Source organism: Botryllus schlosseri, chromosome 13 (assembly GCF_051294905.1).
Source record: "Botryllus schlosseri isolate E-star chromosome 13, Bs_hap1, whole genome shotgun sequence".
NCBI classification, from domain to species: Eukaryota; Metazoa; Chordata; class Ascidiacea; order Stolidobranchia; family Styelidae; genus Botryllus; species Botryllus schlosseri.
In genome coordinates, this window is record NC_137248.1 from 18,429,108 (window position 1) to 18,450,014 (window position 20,907).

Sequence of the window (20,907 nt, forward strand, 5' to 3'; positions counted from 1 at the left end):
ACTTAAAATGATGCTATCAAATATCCTGAATTACAATTAGTAATATACTAACATGCAATAGAATCACAAGATATCGAAGACGTAGGATATGGCGCAATGCCTATGCAGGCTTCTTGACGTAATGTCATCCACGGTCTTCTTGAAATGGCGGCGGATTCCGTTATGGTAGCTCGACTCTCAGTACAACGCCAAAGTAGTAAACAACCTTACTCAAGATAGCCGTGAAGTACTAGCAGATTTTCAATATCTGTATGCCCATTACGTATTGCATCTTTTGACACTGCTTAATTGTTTCTCTTACACTCAACGCAGTTTAGTGCCATGTTTCTGACTTTCTGTAATCGTTGCTGCTGTCCGGTATAATGAAATCTGTCATGTCTGGATGCTGAATAGTTGGAGATTCAAATTGTTTAACTCTGCAAAATGACCTCCACCTCAAAGCCCACCAGGGTGCAGCAAACTTTTGGTGCCTCGTTGACACGGAAGATTACAGTGGTGTATGCGCAGCAGCTCTAAAGGTTGCAAGCGTGTTTTGTTCAACTTATCGTTGTGAATCAGCCTTTTCGGACTTGAACTTCATCAAAAACAAACACAGAACACGCCTCACTAATGCACATCTGGAAGACTCACTCAGAGTCGCAGTGTCAAGTTACATACCAGATAACAGCGCACTATTTAATAGCATGCCATGCCATGCTTCCCACTGACTGATATAGAAACAAATAACATGATGTCCGATCTGAAGTGTCACACGATTTATTTTAAAATTTGAGTTGACTGTTGTTGTTGTTGTTGATCATTATTTCATTGGCGATTATAACGCAAGTGGGTTTGCTCGCCACATCCAAAAAGTCATTTATCATCTAGGGGTGGGTATTGCATTACAAAATATAAACTCAAATATACGGCTTTGTTGCGAGAACGAATCCCACAACGTATGGAAAAATATGCGTGTCAGTCAAAAAGTTTGTTACGGTGGGAGCGATATTCCTACTCCGACACGTGTCCTCGAGAACTCTTCTCTGGTGTCTATAATTTCGACACGTCAATAAATAATGGGCGACACTCTCTTCTTGGCGGCACGTTGAGCAATCGGCTGAATCTGCTATTCCCAATTTGAATAGATGTGCTTTTAGTCCACAATGTCCGGTTTGTAGTCGGAACATAATCACTTGATACCTTTTCGGTAGTCCATTCACGTCTGCACTGTGGTAGACGGTTGGAAAACATTCCTTATATTGTTGTAACTTATCCGATTGCGAATAGCGGTTATTCCATAGTTCGATGCACGCCTTCCGACGCGAAACAGCGATGTCTCGTACGGACGGTTTGAATTCAGTCGTTTGTCCACTGGCTTGACTCGCTCGTCTGGCCAATTCATCTGCCTTTTCATTCCCGGGAATTTGATAATGACCGGGTATCCAAACAATAGCGATCTCGTATCCTGCCTCCGATATCCGATGGATCGTCTGTAAAATTGGTGCGACGAGGTGATGTGATCGCCCATAAATATTGCCAATCGCTTGAATTGCGCTCAAGCAGTCCACGAGTATTAGTATATTGGTATTGCTGTTTTCCACAGCCCATTGTAGAGCTAAGCTTATTGCCACCAATCTACAGTGAAGGAACTCGATTCCTTTATGATAGTGGTTGCGCCGTTGATAGTTCGCGATACATAAAACGCCGCCGCAGTGCCCGTCGTAGTTTTTGATCCGTCAGTGAAAATCTGCATAAGTATCCCGGTAATCGTCTACAGATATGTTCATTGATTAGCGGTAACAAAGAGGAACATTGTTTAAACTGCAAACTCGTCAAAGTTAAATCTATACGTGCTCGACGCAACGTCCAAGGTGGATGGGTTATTTTACTCAACTGCAACAGACCTTCTCCATTTACGTCGCAACTCGGTCGATATGTAATTTGATTGAAGCAAACGAATTGCTTTCTTTTCGGCCATTGTTCCTCCCACGATAACTAGAGAAGCTGCTCTCGCCACGGGTGCTGCAAATCAGCATTCACCTTGGATCTGAATTTCATACATAAATACCTGTTGTTGTATAATTTATACAAACATGGTGCGAAGTAATTCATAGTTTCTTTAAAAATCTTAGTCGCTAGCTAGTTGAAATGAGATGTTTTGATTTAAAAGACTGTTTATGTATATCAAAGCGAAAATTCAGTCTGGTACACGGTTAACGGCGGGAGTAAATGGTAGCCCTTCGTTTCAATCAGTACCCAAGAAGTAGCCCTTCGTTGCAAAAAAGTTGGTGACCCCTGCTCTAATCCTACCCCAGTCCATGTGATACACCGAATTCGTAGTAATCCTAAGCGCAATCAAGACAAAAAAGGCCGGTGTAGGATATGCTAGGGATGGTGTGAACGTGATGTTCACGTTCGCGTTTTGTGTGTGAACCTAGGAAATTTAGAGGTTCACGCTCATAAACGAACCTTGGTAGGTTCACACACAAAACGCGCTTCGCGGGATATCATGTGCTTGGTTTGTATCCAAGAAGGTCACTGTGTTGAGTAGACCTACTGTAGCCAACAAGCGAGACACGCAGGAAAGTTATAAACACTACAATGTCAAAATGTGCGGATCTTTGTATTACACAAATTGGTTTGTTGTCCTGATAAGAATTGTCTTACACGAGTTTCTCTATAACAGTGGTCGGGAACCCATGGCTCGCGAGCCATATACGGCTCTTTTGGGCATAAGATATGGCTCTTTGCAAAATTTTTATTTTTGTGCCTAATTTATCTATATTGCAGCAACGAGAGTAGGATACGTGGCGGCACCTATATCACAATGCAGTTTTCAAATACACATTGTTTTCCTGAACTACGGCGAGAAATGAACTACCGTGGAAGTGACATTCACAATTACAAATTCAAATTACAAACAACGACATAGCTATCCACTTTTTTGATTGATAACGTAGCGTTGTAGTCGCTGTTAAAATGTAGGCGTGTGGCGCAACGTTATGTTATCGCCGAATACTTTGAGAATTGAGAAGTGGAATCGGAATCAGTGCGACAATTACATTCGATTAATATCAGTTATTAAATTATATGATATTTGCGATGAATTGCGCTATCACAGGTAAGGCATCGCCCGGCTGTGCTTCACCTGTGCCTTACCTCTCCATTTACACTTTATTTTCGAACAATAAATAGGCGTGATTTTGACAGTAAAAATGTTCAAAATCTAGTGTAGACAGGTGGGTAAAACTGTTTAAAAAGTAGATAAATACTTTTGCTGTTGTTTACGTCTGTTGGAAATCTAAAAGGTAATTGTCTTAAGCTTCGAAAAATATGATATGCCTCTCAGTGTAATACAATTAAAAATATAAAACTGGCAAAAGATCTATGTAACTCAAGTTTTGCATATTCCTCACTCAAATAAAGGCAACCAGCATGATTAGTACGAGTTTTTACAGAGAAAATACGGTACAAACAACGAATCCCATGTAGTGCTTTCGAATTTGCGCTACCATGACGTCACGATTTTCCAATTGTGACATAATAGTTGACTGACATGCATGGCTCTTTGGGAGTTCACATGGAAAATATAGGGTCAATATGGCTCTTCGAACGAAAAAGGTTCTCGACCACTGCTCTATAAGGTCTAACTTACGCGGGCAATACTCGGGAAGGGTGAAGGAAGGAAAAAGCGTGACCGTAACTGCCGCACCCGATATTTCTTAGTATGCACAATTTACAGAAATGAAGCGACTTTATTCGCAATTATGAAATAGCAGAATATTCCTAGTATCGCTTAACGCCGCTTGAGACCGTTGGACTGCTTTAATCTAATGGTGTGCAAATGTATATCGAGGTCACCCTTTCCGCCCGCGCCGCGTCGCAGCGCGCGTGAAACATAAACTCTTGGCCTACTTGCGGCAGCGGTCAAAATGCGGTGCTAAAAACGCAGGATGAATGCGATAAAACCGTGGCACAAAATGATCGTTGCTGGTTGGTTCAATATTGAAATGTCCGGTCTTCGAAATGGTCGGCACCGAATAGTCTCGTCCTCGCAATTTGAGCCCCGCGGTACAAATCTGGCCAGCGGATGAAAATAATGCACCCCGATTTGAAATCGCATGCGTCATACATGTTTCATAGAACTGCATTTCGTACAATTGGTCGTCTGCACCTTTTCTATTTCATACATGCCCGTAAATACGTAGCATTCTGACAATAAAACTGCATTCATGTAGATGCGTGAGGCTTGGGTCGTGAGATGAAATAAAACTCAGATTTGGATCGCGGTAAAAAAAAAGTACAAGTACCCCCGATGTATACATACAAGTGCACTAGCATATGCATATATTCAATACATGCATAGCATATACTTGAGCTTAATCGAGCTGCATCAATTGGCTTACACAGGCGTGTCAAACATGGGTTACGGCGCCCGTAGGCCGCATCCGGCCGGCCTGATGATTTCATGCGACTCGCCAAGCCATTCAGAGCAGATTGAAAAACACGTGTGTTATCCATCACTCTTGTATGAAATTTCAATTAAATAATCCCCTACGACAGCAAATGTTGAGTATATTCATAGAACGAATCATAACTACCCCACAGCGGTGTTGCGGTCACATTTAGGAACAAGATGCTAACATTGACACCCAATTCCAAGAAGGTAAAAGGGTACATACAGAGTTCAAATCTTTATGGAAAAATGGACCCAAAACTAGCTTTTCAGAGAGGCGAAAACGTCAATGCGAAACCGTCATATGCAGTTTACATTGAGAATATATTAGTTATACTAAAATATAATTCCAGCATCTGTGGTTGCACTGCTGCATCACTTTTAACTCAAAAGGTCCCCGTCCTCGAGAAAAACCTGAATCACCATTTAATAATGATGAAGAAAATTTCTACGTCCGCGTTTACAGTTAAATCACCTATATTCCTCACAATTCATACGCAGGGTTGACATCAGTATACGACCAAACAAAGGTAGCACAGAAATATGAAAACTTGTATCATCGTTAGAGCCACTGTTTTAGCGGTAGGCCGGCATAACTGTATTCAACCACTCAATCAACCTATCATTGCCAATTCCATTGTTTGCGATTAACGGTGTAGCTAGAATACAACACCTATAAGCCGTCATAATAAAATACTACTGTGTTTGACAATAAAGTATTCAAATGAAAAACAAGAGCATGGACTTTGAGGTAATATTTTGGAATCATTTGACTGGTGCGGTCCGCGAGCGATGGAGCGAGGTTTGCATGCGGCCCGCGACGCAAGTCGAGTTTAACACCCCTGGCTTACAATATTCCTTCACACGAGACTTCACATCCAATATCGTGACAGGAAGTTGTGTGCGCTATATATCCATCAATATGCAAAATTTCCGGATGTCAGGCCTGCATGCGGTCCAATCTCGAAGCATAGATGACTGAGGCTGACTACAGCGAGATACCCCTTCGGAAGCTATCGGACTTTCTGTCGCTAGATAGGGCCTATTACTTCTCTTAGCTTATTGTATATACATAAAATTATCTATCAGAATTGTATCGTATTGGATTATATCGCAAGGTATGGCAAAGAAACATGCCAGTAGCAAATTCGTAGCAGACAACCCGCATGGGAAGAACACATTTAGTTGGGAGCGGTCGTTGATCATAGATCTCAGCAGAGCAGGGAGTTTCAAACTGAGGTAACGTGAGAGAAATTACGAAGTACGCGAGCAACTTCACTTTTCTGGCATTGTAGTGGCCTGTGCTTTTCAACCTGTGGGATGGTAAGTACTTGTGCGGATGATAAAAAATTTCAGTGTGGATGACAAACGTGGCGCGGATGAGTGCGGATGACAATCGTGATGAGGGCGGATGAAAATTGTAAATATTTGGTATTTTTTCTGGCGTGGAATAATTTAAATAAACCTAATCGGAAATTTAAGTGCAGAGGCTGCCTAACTTCTGTCGTTGTGGCGTAATTGTAAAAACCTGTTCTCGACGCATCACCACGAATCGTAACTTTTACAATAACTTTGTAACGAGCCGTAGTAAATTAATATTTGCGCATTATCATTATTACGTAATTAAAAGCCTGGTTCTAAAGCGGATGTAGTGCCAGGCATACAGTAGCCTACATCAGCCATTCTGAGCTTGCGACATGCGGGAAAAAATGAAGTTAAATTGACTTTATGCTTTCTTTCTCTGAACAATCATCATATTTCCGTAATAACTGTTCGATTAGCACGAGGCACGAAGATAAGGCACGAAGTACCTATCATCATTACATACTCAAATTTGTTACTGTAATGCAATTTACTTCCCCATTAAGGGTTTTTAATGTACGGGTCGCAAAGGGTATGATTTTGGGTCGCCACGGCACCAAAACGATCTGCTAAGATGTACGTAATATTTGTTGAATTTCTCGTCCGATTTCATGTGGATGGTTTGACATAGCCAATAAACCAGACACGTAGAAAATGTAGCTTGATAATGCAAATGTGTCTATCTTTGTAATACATGAATTTGTTTGAATTCATGATAACATTTGTCCGACTGGTTCCTCTGGAAAACACCGTCGTATACCGTTGGGATGCTTTAGTCTAGGGGTGTGAAACGAGCGGGTGGGGGCCTATGGGACATATTCATTTGACGCCAACCCCTTCTAGGTTGGGACACACGAGAACGAGAAGTTCTGGGCGACTTGTCGCTGGCAAAGTGCGTTGCCAAAAAGATAGGCGGCGACAAAAGCTTGGCCAAAATGACCGTATAGCTGGTTGGCCAAAACTTTCGATAAGGATATGCCCAGTCGTCGAAATGGTTGGCGGTCGGCACCGAATAGTCCCGTCCTAGCAATCTGAATAGACAGTAATACAAAAGCGACTCGCAGTGGGAAATAATCCACATCAATTTGATGTCTCGTCCGTCAGACATGTTTCGTAGAGCTGTGTTGCGTAGAATTGTTGTATGCGCTTTATCTATGTCATACATGCCCGTAAAATCGTAGTATACTATTATAATATTAAAAATGCATTTTTTTTATATGTGCGGCTGGGTCGCGAGAGGCCACTAAAACTCAGATTTTGGTCACGGTCCAAAAAGTTTAAGAATCCGTGCTTTAGGTTATTGAACTGTTATGAACTTTCTAGATATATTGAGCTAAAGAGCCGGACACGGTATCGTGACTTCCCTCGCTCTTCTCACTTACTCGCAAGACAGAAAATGGGAAGTTAAAATAAAACAGAACGCAAGTTAGAGCAGCGTATCATAAGCTAGCGAGCTCCAAAATGTGGTTACCCTTCTTGTTAGTTTAGGAGCTTATTTTCCAAGTCATGATTAGACAGAAGCATTAAAACAAACACGTCGTGTTTGCACCCCTTCGACAAAGTGGAGCCTCCGTGACGTATGTGTCATACTCATAATCACGATTTCTACCAGCAAGCATTTTTCACTCGCGGAAAATATGCTGTATTTTTAATAGGAGTGCTGGGATGGTTCTTATAAAGACCTGGCCATTCAAAACCCGACGCCTTTTTGGCTGAAAACGGGTATAGTTCACTATAGTTGTAATCATAATGAGGGAAAAGAGTTTGAATTTTAATTAGACACATGATGGCCTAAACCGGTAGCCTGCTATTGTTGCACATCTGAACAAAATATTGTTATGTATGAACGTAACAATATTCTGTTTGCGGATGAAATTTATTATAGAAAAAAGTGCGGATGGCACTCAAAATGGTTGAAAAGCACTGGCCCTAGCGAAAAAAGCACTAAAACTGGGTATGAGATGCATTCGAGAATTATATGTCATTGAGACTTTGAGAGTATAAAGTTATTTCGCAAACTAAACTAAAGTGATATATGTTCTTGAATATTTTCATTGGAATGTTGGTACCACACCCCTTCTTCACAATTATGCGATTACTGTCTATTACTATAACTGTAGTATCACTTGAGACCATTGGGATGCTTTATTCCAGTGGTGTGGTGATCTATCTGCTGGTGCGGGATTATATAAGGTATACTGTCATTTTGGCGCTGGTCATAGAACCTGCCATATGACACACCAAAGCGTATAAACGCGTCATGCGACTCCGTGAAGTGCGTTGTCAAAGATATCGGGGATTGTGATATCCCCAGGCGCCAACATGGCCGGCGCCAGAAATTCCTGACGCTGTAATCTGAGCAAGAAAAAGTGTCCCGCGAAGAATTGCGAATTAGGAATGAATGCGTCCCACGAAAGGAGTTTTCTGAAGTTTGGTCATGTACGTGTAAGCGACATCATGTATCATATGAAAAGCGACAATATTTCCGGAAACTCATAAAATATCAACTGTTGCCAGAGCATCGTAAAAAAGAGCCCTCCCGAGGCTATAGCCGGCGTGAAACTCATAAATAGTCTTGGGCTTGTGGCTGAACAATTGAAGATACGCTATGTCACGCTCTAATAGTTTCGTAGTCGTCTTCCACTTCATCAACTCTACCGATAAATCCGATACCGTGGGAGGAGAGAGGAAAGTAAACTAATAGCAATTATACAAGTACTAATGTTATTGACAAAATTGAAAACAAAACTCGCTTTTGGTGACTATAACTAATATAGATAGTCCTGCGTTGGTGAATAGCGTAATCCCGCACTTTGTTCGATACGGATATAATGTGTTTGTTTGTGAATTGTGTGATAAAATGGCCCGTATAAGAAGTTGCATTGAAAACCCTATGGGGGCTCAAGACCAGCGTTTTGTGGCGGCCTGACAACGAACGGCCAGCAGGTACGACAAATCGGTAATAAAGGCTTAAAGGGTACGAGCACTAAATATGTTAGGAACACTGTTTTAGGGCTTAAATCAGCATGGTTTTACATTGATGTATTACGTAAGAAATGCTGTTGCTGTGCAAAGTTACTCGTATCGACTACAGTAACTGTAATAAATTTATGTTTCTCTACAGTCATAGAGATGAGAGATTCTCGTAACCCAGGCTACCGTAGATTTCGGATAAGTTCTAGCAGAACAAGTGCCATTTATTCATTGTGGGGACTATACTTGATTAGATCTTCAGGTTTTGTTTGCGTACGATGATAATAACCATGCTATTGTGTTTGGACTGACGATGATCTCCGTGAAACAGATTTTTTCTAACTGATTCTGCCAGAGTCACTTTCTCCAGGCCACCAAGACTATACATATATTATAAGTAAGATATAACCAGAGTTCTTTTAGGAAATTCGATGCGAAGATTACATATAATATAGGTCGGGCATTGATCATGACCACTCACAGCTGTTTGACTGCTCTGCGGAATAGATTCTGTGAAAATACGAGCGAGCCCTGCAGCAACTCATTTCATCGTCCGCTGCTGTAGATGGCTCAGGACACAATGTTTGCGCATCATTGATTACTCTTGCCAATTTACTAGGCCAGTGCAAAGTATTTGCAAGAAGGCCCTATATATGTGTACGACTGTACAATCACGCATACACACGTCAGATCGCGGCTGAGATAAATCGAGGAAGCACGTCTATTTAAGACACCGGATTCTGTTTGTTGTGGGCATAAGAATAGTTTCGTTTTATGCATCGTACGATATCAATGGGGTTGAACACTGTTGGGATCAAGCGATCAAGTCACACCACCTTCGAGTCACAAGTCATCCCGAATCATCGTACATTTTGACCAGTATTAGGATCAAGTCACTACCTTCGAGTCACGAGTCATCTCGAGTCATTGCACATTTTGACTCTGGTCAAGTCAAGACAACCGATTTTCGGAGGTGACTCGAGTCAAGTAAAGTCACTCGTGGAGGTGACTCGAGTCAAGTCAAGTCAAATCACAATTCAAGTCAAATTGAATTTTTGAAGTATGAGTGATGATTCAAAGTCAAAAAATTTTGCTGATTGTATGAAAGACAGATTAATTGGCCATTTATCTTGAATCAAACAGCAAATATGAAGTTAAATATACATGCTCACGCACACATAGAACTGCTAGCAAAACACCTGAGTAACTGTATAGCTGCATGCTACAGTCAGGTATTATCAGCCAAAGTAGAGGATCGAATACGAAGCCTCGAGGAGTTGATACAAATTGATATTGTACGCTACACTAACCATCTACGCATCCATGAGAACATAAACGCATAAACTATATTCGCTCGATTCAAGAGGGTTGGTAAAGGGAACACTGCGCAATGTAAGCACTGAGCCGTCGGAGAAACAGGGATAAGTTGCTATTAGATTAATCTACTACTACTACTACTACGACAACGTAAGCTGTGGCCTGTGATCGTTTCGTTTGCGGTCAATTTATTTGTGACATAGCAATGGAGGTCCAGTGAGACGTACAATCGGTGAATGGCTGGTTGCTATCACTAGTGACACCGGCATATCGCGAACAATCCTAACATACATAATATACAGTGATTTAAACGATACTGTGTTCTGAATGACTTGAAATTGACTCGTAAATTTTGTTCCGAGTCACGAGTCAATTCACAATTTTGAAGCGTCGAGTCAAGTCAAGTCATTTTTGCAAAGTGACTCGAGTCAAGTGAAGACATGAGAAAAAAGTTGACTCGAGTCTGACTCGAGTCATGTCAAGTGTCTCTATTTTTTAAGGTGACCCAAGTCAAACCAAGTCAAGTCACTTGTCAAATCATGTCGAGCATTTGACGTATAATAGGCTTACCATATTTTAAAAATGCAAATAGAGGACACTTTTTCAGAAATTTGCAAGATACAAAACCGGAGTAGAATTCTCAAAAACCGGTGAATTTTTCCCACTTTGCGGTCGGTTGACTAAAAAAAAAAAAAAAAGGTCTTCACTTCCACTCAGATCTCAAAATAACGTTTTTTACTCTACATTGCCAGGTGGATGACTAAAAAAAAAAAAAAAGGTCTTCATTTCGCTCAGAGCTGAAATTACCGCTTTTCCTCCGAAATACCCGCCGGAGCTTCACTTCTGCGCTAATTTGCGGCATATCACTCGCAATTTCCTCTATATCTGACCTAAATTTTAAAAAAAGAGGACAAAATCTCAAAAAAGAGGACAAAAGGGCGTCCTCCGAGGACACTTTCAAAAAAGTCAAAAAAGAGGACAAATCCTCTTAAAAGAGGACGTATGGTAAGCCTAACGTATAAGGCATCTTTCGAAGTCATTGTATACTACGAGATGTTGAATGTTAGGCTATATATTGAGTTCCGAATCGAGTACTAAACATAGAGCAACATGGTGTTTCATCGCTTAGGCATACGGGGAATTGCTAAACATTGTAGACAACTGTCCATAATGGCGCCTGCCTGTCAGCCGAGACAGAGGATAGAATACAAATTCTCAGAGAGTTGAAAGAATTGGTGCGATGCTGTACACAGCCATCCTATTTAAGCTATCCATGAGATGAGATAGCCTGCAGCAATTGGCGAGTATTGTATTTCTCTCCTCTTTAGTTGCAAAAATCGCCTGTGGAGGCAGTGCTATACATTTATCGGACTTTTGAGAACAAAGCTCCTGAAATTATGAGGCATGAATTTTATATAATATCAAGAGCATAATTCATTGCTTCTCTTTCCGAAGGCAGGCCTACTCCATTTGAGTATTTGAGTGCGTGTCGCAGTTTTCCACTGATAGCATGCTGTTATGGATTGTGTCAGCACTATTTTCGACAGAGTCAATCTGCATTGCGACCGTAATATTATGCTTGATAAGGTGTGATCAGCATCTCGGCATCCTTAAACCTCGTTTCCTACATATTCGATATTTGAAGGTACTACATTCATCGGAAATGGCAACGTCTTCAGAAACTTGGAATTCCACATGAACCTCCATCTCTCTGGAACGTCGGCAATATGCGGGGAGTTTTTTCCACGGTAAGATAGACTACCAATTCCCGATTTCATGTACTTTATATACTTTGTGTTTATGTTTCTAAACCTTTCGGCATGATGTGAAGCTGATGTGTCAAACAGCCGGCCTGTGGGCCATATCCGACACGCCGAGCGATTTCATTTTTGAGTAAATGAAAATGTACAAGTATAATCCAGCATATTTATATCGAAGGCGGAGAATAGTTTTATCAAAACGATCCTTTCGCGCAAATAGTCTCGCACGACCGCAAATGTCGAACGTAACTAACGTCCCGTCACAACATTCCAACGGCAATGTTGCGTTTTCAGTCTGGTCACCATCAGTAACAAGTCTGTGACACCAACGCTGACAAAGTAGTAAAGTTCATAGTTCACATGCAGTTCAGAGTTTCCAGGAAAATTGAACTGAAGTCCGAAAGGGAATTATTCCAGAGGCGTATCTCCTACAATCTTTAATCGAGGTATTTCAGGCCGTGGCTCAAAATCTTAACCCCGTAAATGTTGAATAAATATATTAAAGAACCAAATTCGAGGAGTCCGTGTTTACTATTAAATATCTTACATTCTTCACAACACATGCGCTTGGCGCAGACTAGGACAGCTAGATAATTTTAGTTCCCAAAATAGACTATAATTGAAATGTTGGTGATCTAATTCTAATCTCATTTGTGAAATGTTTCTATGCTATCATTATAATTCTATCCTAAATGCTGGTTTTTCTGTAGATGCTACTGGACAACTGTATATATAGTACGAAACGAGCCAAGTTTGCTGTACAGACATTTGCCCCTCTCATCCTCATAAAAATGAGCTATGACTTGATATGATCGAAACTTGATTCAATGTTCAAACTTTAGCAAATTTAGTAATTCTAATTCTAATCTAATTTGGAAAATCACTGTGTAGCTTCAATTATAATTCTAGTCTAATTTGGAAAAACAATTTGTGTAGCTGTAATTTTAACTGTAATTTAATTTTGAAAAGCTGAAAATTTTCTACTTTTCCAAGTCTGTCGGGGCCAACGCCGCATCACGAATATAGAAATATTACAAATGTCTATATCATTATGGGCATTCGGTTTTCGTTTTGTATTGTGATCCACACTCGGAGTTCGATATTAAGCGATTAAACTCCTTACTTGCTCAGCATTATGCCAGGGGTAATTCGATTGTCGTTTTCGACTGTTCGTCATCATGTGGAAGGTTTATTTATATTTATTTTGTGGATGATCGTATATAATCATCGGTGCTTTTATGTTTATCCGATCGAGGCACACAATGTACAATGCGACACACGAAACACAATGCGATGTAATGGACATATATAGGAGGTCTCTAAATCAAACCCGTTATGTGACTCGGCCTATGTTTCCGTTTTATCCTCGAGTATTTGTAGTCTATCCATGCGCAATGCTGACAAACGATGTGTTTCTTTCTAAGACCATTCCTTGCAAAGCTGATGAGATAGTGGCCCTGGTCATTGCAATCGGAAACCTAACAGTACTCCCCTTTTCTATAAAAATATGCTTTAGCTTACACGATTTCCGCGGTTAATATTATAAACAAGCGCAACTTAAATAAAGATTACACGGTATTCAATAGCAATACGCAATACGCAGTTTATACTATATAACAATGGGCACCAAGTCAGAGTTACATGGAGTTATGTAGCTGGCTTGGTTACTGCATGCCTAAGAACCATTGTCGCAGCCAAAGCTCATTCGTTGCTATCAGTCAGTGCGCCATCAAGAGCACGATGATGTTATGGACAAGGCTATATCTTACACTGGTCAACAAAATGATTTTTTTGGCAGAACATCTAGGAGCCGATACTGGGGTTTTCAAGGTTGCTGATTACGAATATCACATTAGTTTTGCCAGATTGGCTTAAGAAAAGAAGATATTTATACACCATAAAAGCTTAAAATCACTTTACCCTTGAATATGTTATTTGGTAGGAAGTAAATCTTGGATTTCTCTACTTTTATAGTGCGCAGTGCGCATAAATAGAAAATTGACTATGATGAACATTCATGTCGTTCTCAGTTATTCCATCAATATTAACATGATCTGATGCGAGAACTTAGTCTGTTAAAAAAGCAGTTTGTCAAGCCTAAAAATTGTCCTTTTGCACAATGGGAATATATTTTCTTCTGTACCAATTGGTCTTTCTACCAAGAATAAAGAGTAGTATAAAGCTATCAAGTTTGTCCCTGGAAAGCTTAACTAAAATACTCATATGCGCCTCATCTCTTTTCACTTGTAAATGGATAATTTTCCGTAAAGCCAACAAAGTAGGTATAGGCTACCTAGTATCCATATCAAACTAGAAGCGTAAATCTGGAATCTGTGATGGATCTCAGATTCGAATACGGACTGAGGATTACAATATCATATTAAGAAAGGTGCTCACTGCATGGAATCCCTTTTAGGATGTCGTGAATAAAACTTTTTGGAAGATCACAAAGCACCCAACTACAAACAGTTAGTCCGAGAATTGGTATCTGCGTATGGAAACCTTAGAGCAAACCTGAGCATTAAATCCCACTTCCTGTTTGGTCATCTTGATATATTTTCTGTTAATATTGTTGATTAGAGGTATCAGAAAGGGGAAAGGTCCCACCAATATACATCAAAACAACAAAAGAAAGATATCAGTACAGATGCGTCGAACATATTATGGCAGACTATTGCTGAAACCTTTCGAAAAACTGCAATAAATTGCTTACAACCGAAAATAGTACAAGAACCAATTTTGCTTTAAGATAAGTTAATAATATTATATTCCAACTGATTGTCTTGAATTTAAAATAGGTGGTTAACATAAAACTGATTCAGTTAATGCAACGTTATTTGAGTAGGGAAATACTTAATACATGATTGACGTTTATTTATGTACATGATATCCGTGAAAGTCTCCAATTATGATAAATCTAATACCCTGAAATATAATTCTGGTGACAAATTTTGATCTAAAACAGTCTTCGGGTTGTCAAAATAACAAGTAGATTGAATTTATGAACTTTAATTACGACTACAGATAACTAACCTACGGATAGATGCGCACGTGATTCACGGTCGAGTGATTCGATGGTCGGCAGATTTGTTATCGCTTCATAGCATGAAACGGCAACGAAATTGCTAATCCCATATAGATCACGACCCGAGCGCTCAAATTAAATAAAGTTGATCTGATTTGAACGCTACTGTCGCGCTGATTCTTATAATCTAGATTAAACTTTCATCAAGGCAATGGAACCACCCCGAAATAGCCTTCAAAATCTGAAAATTGGCATACTTCCGAAAAATCGCAACCACGCAAGGGCCGTTGTTATGGTCATTGTGCTTCGTCGTTGCGATTGTTTAGAGAACAATGAATAAAATCTGCCGACTATCGTATCACTCGACCGTGAATCACGTGTTGCGCATCTATCCGTAGGTAGGTTAGTTATCTGTAGTACGACTGAGTCGATTTTTTATCCAGCCCATACAGCGAAAATATGAGATTTTAGTCAAAATATCCCCACGGATTATCTCCAAAAATAGAGCCAATTTGAAAAAGTAAGGTCATATTAGGAATCAGTGCCCCTCAGAGCCCCTAAAACCACTCTTATTTTGTCTGCCCAAAAATATGTGTTGACCAGTGTTATATAATGAAGACTGATGGCGACGAGGGTATGCGATGATATTATTGCGATTTAGTTCACTATTGCGAAAATGAAATAAATCTCAGCATCTAAATTATTATATCGTGTTATATTTTCTGAAATCTCAGACCAACTGCGGGCCGCAGCATATGACCTGGAGGGCCACATGATAATGACCCCTGATGTAGGCTATACTTCAAAATCCCCATGATCATAAGCAGGCATGCTTGTGTGTGTCACGTGTGCTCTCTGCTAAATGTATTTGATGTCTGTTTTAATTTGTATATTTAGGATACAGTCTGTCAAAAGATGCTCGAACTGAAACGGAAATACGGCCTAGTTTACGGGTAAGAGCCAAAGATGAACGGACGTGATATTTCCAAATCTCAATCGGATTAAAAGATTGCTCCAAGTCGTATCGACACTATCCTTTTCTATCGTTATCGCGCATTCTCGTGGGGCTTTGAATTGATGGAAATTCCAATCAAATTACTGTAACTCATAATCCTATTCGACATTTATTGAGATTAGAATCATAGGCTGAATCCAAATCCAAAATTTTCTTCGTATCATGTTCAAATCCAAGTTCAAGTTCTGATGTAACTAAAACTTGTTCAGAAGTGGCACGACATTCTGTGTAAATTCCATGTACAAATCCAGGGTAAAAATATCAGTATATCATACATACAGTTTGAAAGAACTCGCCTCATGTGTCCGATGACTTTTCATACTTGCTAACATGTTCACTCTCATAATGCAAAATCCTCGGCAAAAAGGATATTTACTCGACTCTGCTTAAACTCCGGCACTTTGATTCCGCTCACTTGCGGCTGAATCAGGCGGAGAAACGGCTTTATGTGAATTAATCGATTGTTCGTTGCATAAAGATATACAAGGCATTAAAGACACTGTACTGTGGCGTAATAAATGAATTACACCAGTACTCAGTAACCTCCACTGATCGCACAAAACGCTCACGGTTTACTTGTATTGTACTAATTGAACTAAACGAACATGAACACAAAATTAAAATAAATCTACATCATAATCGACAATTTTATTGACCCTTGAGAAATTTGTTCGATATATCACACTATTACAGTTGTGAATAGTATATTGAAAACCGCATGTGACCGGAAACTACATCAGATGAGCTTTCATTCTGGCCTAGAGAGAGGTCAGTAATTACTTATGAAACTCTTCATATGATATTTAGATGCCCAGATGTCAAATGGTTACTGGGATGAACGGATTCTTAGAGTGAGCACCCCGACAATACTGGGCGTGAATAAGTTTTTTTTTGTGGGTGCAAACTAATTCTGTATCTTCATAGAATGTAACCAACATTATGTTGTAAGATAATGATAGGACATTCCGTTCTTAGTTACTTGATCATGAGTGACATATTTCCAGGCAATATCTTTTTGATACGACGACGCAGATAATAAGGCAGCAAAGTGATCTATATTGAAATTAGCATTGTGATGTCACATTACGTCATATGACCATGCTCATGCTCATAGCCCTCATTTTATAAAATATCGTGTTCACACGAACCAGAACATGTTAGGGGTCCGCATCGTCCTTATTTCCATAATTTTTCTAGCCACGAGCTTAAGTTCGCTTACAGACCCCTTTATCATTAAAATTGGCGCTAAACAATCCCTTTACAAAGTCGCGCATTGAACGACAATGTGCGCTTTTAGCATGCAAAATCTTGCTATGTCTTAAGATCAGGGTTCGAATCAGGGCATTACGTTTTCTTCTACCTTTGTTTCTATTTTTGTAGGAGTTGAAATCGGCCGATTTGAAATATAGCCTACCTAATCACGAGTGAAATATTCTGTCGGGATCAATGATCACCCTCATTCTGGGCCAGCGGAACCCAGATAATGTGAAGTATTAGTAGCGTGTTGCCAGCACACGTAAACCACTTCGGTGGATGGCAGTCATAGGATTTCCCCCTCTTCACACGTAGCATTCCCCACCAAAATAGCAATGCTTCATACAAAGTACTAGCTCAATCTAGAAACAGTGACTGCTATAATGGTCTTGCAAACGAGTCGTGAAGAGCAGGCTTATTGTACCATCATCACGTAGACCGCATTAATGCATAACATAGAGCAGTGGTTATCCCACCTTTTTGTCTTCGCGGACCCCTTTTGATCCGCCACGGACCCCCAGCGGGCAACTTCAAGTTTTCGTTCAAAATTAGCTCAATTATTCTGCAACCATCATCTTTCTCGTGTAAATATTAATTGTAGGCTAGTATGGGAGATGTGGTACCGATGGATCAAAAATTGCAAAATGATCTCTGGCCCTCAAATCTTCAGCCGAGAATAGCAGATATTTTGCTGTCTCACCACTTCGATACAAGCTCTACCTATCGCGTACATTTACATGAATATCCGCCTTTTCAAAAAATATTTATGGACGTTTAAAATTTGTTGTTCGAACGTGTCATCGGTCCCCACCCGGTGGGTCCAAAGGCACACGATCATGGGACCTATGGGACATACGCTCAAAAACTCAAATTTGTTAACTTGATTGATTGTGTACCATAAGCTAAGCTACAGCCAGCCAACGAAGAATGTTTTGTCGCGACATTCAAGAATAAAATAGATTATATCAGCTCAAATGTTGGCCTAAAATCATGTTTTGATTTACGCCTAAACTTACAAAATTAATGCCACATACATATTACCCGCAAATCGACATTTTGACTTTCAAGTACCTCGTAATAGCGATAAAACACCACAGGTAACTATGATTTACAGTCTATACATACGTAGGCGAGTTTCTGTTATTAAGTGATTAGTAGGTCCATCTACTTTGCTTGATTTGGCTATGGTACCATAGGTCCCCTCACCCCGTACATATTGTAATTGACTTGAAAATAGTCCACTCGAGGATGGTATTGATTCAAGAAATATGAGTCATTATATACCCCCTATACTTCACATCAAAAATTATGGCGGGTTTGTTAGTCTGTAAGGTGATATAGAAAAATGCAAATGTCGATCCAAATTTACTTTACACCCCCTATAACGCAGAGCGAATGTTTATAGTTGTATAATTGACTCCAGAAGGTTGCGTTTACAATTCGCTGCGTGTTTCTTCTTTTGTTCGACGGACCGGCGTAACCGCGCCGTACGGCCTTGTTGGCTGACGTACCACGAAGCCTGTCTATTGCACATGTATCCGATGGATCACACTGACGAATACATTTTGTTTCTGTCTCCACGACTTGTACTTTATTGAATCACGTACGGCAATGCAATCGACTTCCGAATCAGCGAATCGAAATAGAATGAATGTGTATCTCTACGTGGCATTACCTACGCATATCTCTCATAGCCACGAGAGAGAGTACATGCCCAAAACATCGTACGATTTCATATTTTGTTATCTACGTTCACACGACAAAATATACGACTCACAAAGGTCTTATCAGGTCTCAATTCAGGGAATTACATAAGGTTTACCAACTCCTTATTGAATATTATTAAAATGGCGTTATACCAATATATTTCGTTAAACCCCCTAAAACGCAAATCATTCGTCACAGACCCCATAACTTACGCAGGTCGAATTTTTTTGCAGTTAAGGAAAGATTCTGTCAGCATGTAATTGTAGACAAATTCACGGAGTGTAATCATGAAATGATCATGGAGAATTTGTCAAGTATTTTCGGTTCCAGTGATCCATCGGTCCCACATCTCCCCTACGTAGTAATAAGCAGCCACAAAATGACGATTCTTAAAAATAACATCACAGTATATGTAGAAATTGGGCAGACTTTTATTATTTCGAAATGACTTTTGCAGCTATATTAATTGTCTTGAAAATCAGCGTCTTCGATTGGATATGAACCAGTCCCGAAAATCCATTTCCACAAAGATATACTGGTGGCGAATGTAGTATTAACATGTAACGCTTTCGACTACAGCTTGTGGTGTGTGTTTTTAATGAACATATCACGTCCAGCCTAGTCATTTCTATCTAGCATCTCAGCTTGTACTTATTGAGTGGTTATATCACAGAAGAAAATGGTTTCGTGGCGTGGTTTCAATTCCGTCATTGTGATAGATTAGGAAAAAAATTCAGGAAATTCTTATTCAAACGACTGTTCACTAATTTTACGAGACTGACAACTCCAAATCCACAATGCTATCTCAAACATTTCATTTTTCCACAAAACATTTCTACACAGCAATATGTTTGCATCGGCCAGCTATTGGTAATTTGATAATTAGGATGAGTTTGCACAGTCAGATATTTCATCTCAGACGACCATTTTAGTGATGTGAGTCCTAAAGTTTTAGTAATTATGAAACTGTCTCATGCTTTTCCTAATTAAAAAATATAAAAGTAGGTTATCCAATCACTTTACAAATTTAGGGGTCTCGCGGACCTACGGTTGCGAACCACTGATATAGAGGGATTACGATCGATCGCGTAGAGATACTAACTTAGTTAACGCAGTAAGGGAAGTGCGCTGCACAGCATTACATCTATAACACTGTCCATGAGTGTGCAGCACTGCTACAGTTAGGCTACATCATAAAAAATAGTCTTGCCGAATTATTATCTACTTATAAAATAAAAAATAGTACTTAATCGCAGTTCCCTTGCTCGACGCATGTCGCGCTTGTTCCAAGATCAGCTTCATATTTTGCATCGATCTTAAGATCTAAAGTTTTTATAAAATTCCACCCGAGCTGGGAACCATAGTAATAAATTCGATGTTTCTGAGGCGGCTACGGTGCACGTGCACATCTTTATCGAGAGTTCGAGGCCCATACATTGGGAAATATTCAAGTAATGATTACAGACGCTGTCATTAAAGTTAATCCATATTGGCAAGTTCTGATTAGTCGCTTTTGTAGACCACACGTAGGCCTTACACGGTTTCTGATAGAGGATAATTTGCGCACTCGTGGATTTTATTAACAATGATATCGATATGCAGATGCTACTTCGGTTTGGAACCTTGTATTGTCATACATGACACCGATATGTTGAGACAAATATATACCAAGGAATTCCATAATTTTCCGGACAGACAGGTAAGAAAATCAAATCATCAGATAGACGTATATATATAGGACCGTAACTGCCGCACCCCAAACCGTCTAATTGGGGGCGGGGGGAGCTCGAACAGGGCCCAAAATTATTTTGTGAAATTTCTTTGGAAATTGATGCAACTCTTTCAAAAATTTATCACGCTGCGCGCGATTTCATGTTAACAAATTTCTTGATTATTGGGTATATCCTTCCTCCAACAAACAATAGCCTACGCATCATTTCTAGAAATGGGCACTTCAGCTTCGGCCATTACCGCGCCACGACGCACCAAGACCTATGAAGTTATAGCTCGGGGGTGACCAACTTTTTTGCTCTACTCGGTCGCATTTCGATTAGTCATG

General features: G+C 40.0%; 1 protein-coding gene and 1 long non-coding RNA gene across 3 annotated transcripts in view; one reads left to right on the forward strand and one right to left on the reverse strand.

Moving 5' to 3' along the window:
- Window positions 1-16,280, reverse strand: LOC145454753 (uncharacterized). Its single transcript, XR_013920220.1, has 3 exons — window positions 16,167-16,280; window positions 1,884-2,026; window positions 1-1,750 (listed from the first exon to the last, which is right to left on the reverse strand). It is a non-coding gene; the product is annotated as an uncharacterized LOC145454753 (long non-coding RNA).
- Window positions 11,140-20,907, forward strand: part of LOC145454752 (cytochrome P450 3A5-like) — a 25,243-nt gene continuing 15,475 nt past the window's right edge. For both annotated transcript variants that reach the window (XM_080332737.1, XM_080332738.1), the window contains exons 1-4: window positions 11,140-11,674; window positions 11,733-11,835; window positions 15,770-15,825; window positions 20,451-20,547. In XM_080332737.1, coding sequence (XP_080188863.1) covers window positions 11,598-11,674; window positions 11,733-11,835; window positions 15,770-15,825; window positions 20,451-20,547 — 333 coding nt within the window. In that variant the 5' untranslated portion in view covers window positions 11,140-11,597. The remainder of the gene's footprint in view (window positions 11,675-11,732; window positions 11,836-15,769; window positions 15,826-20,450; window positions 20,548-20,907) is intronic.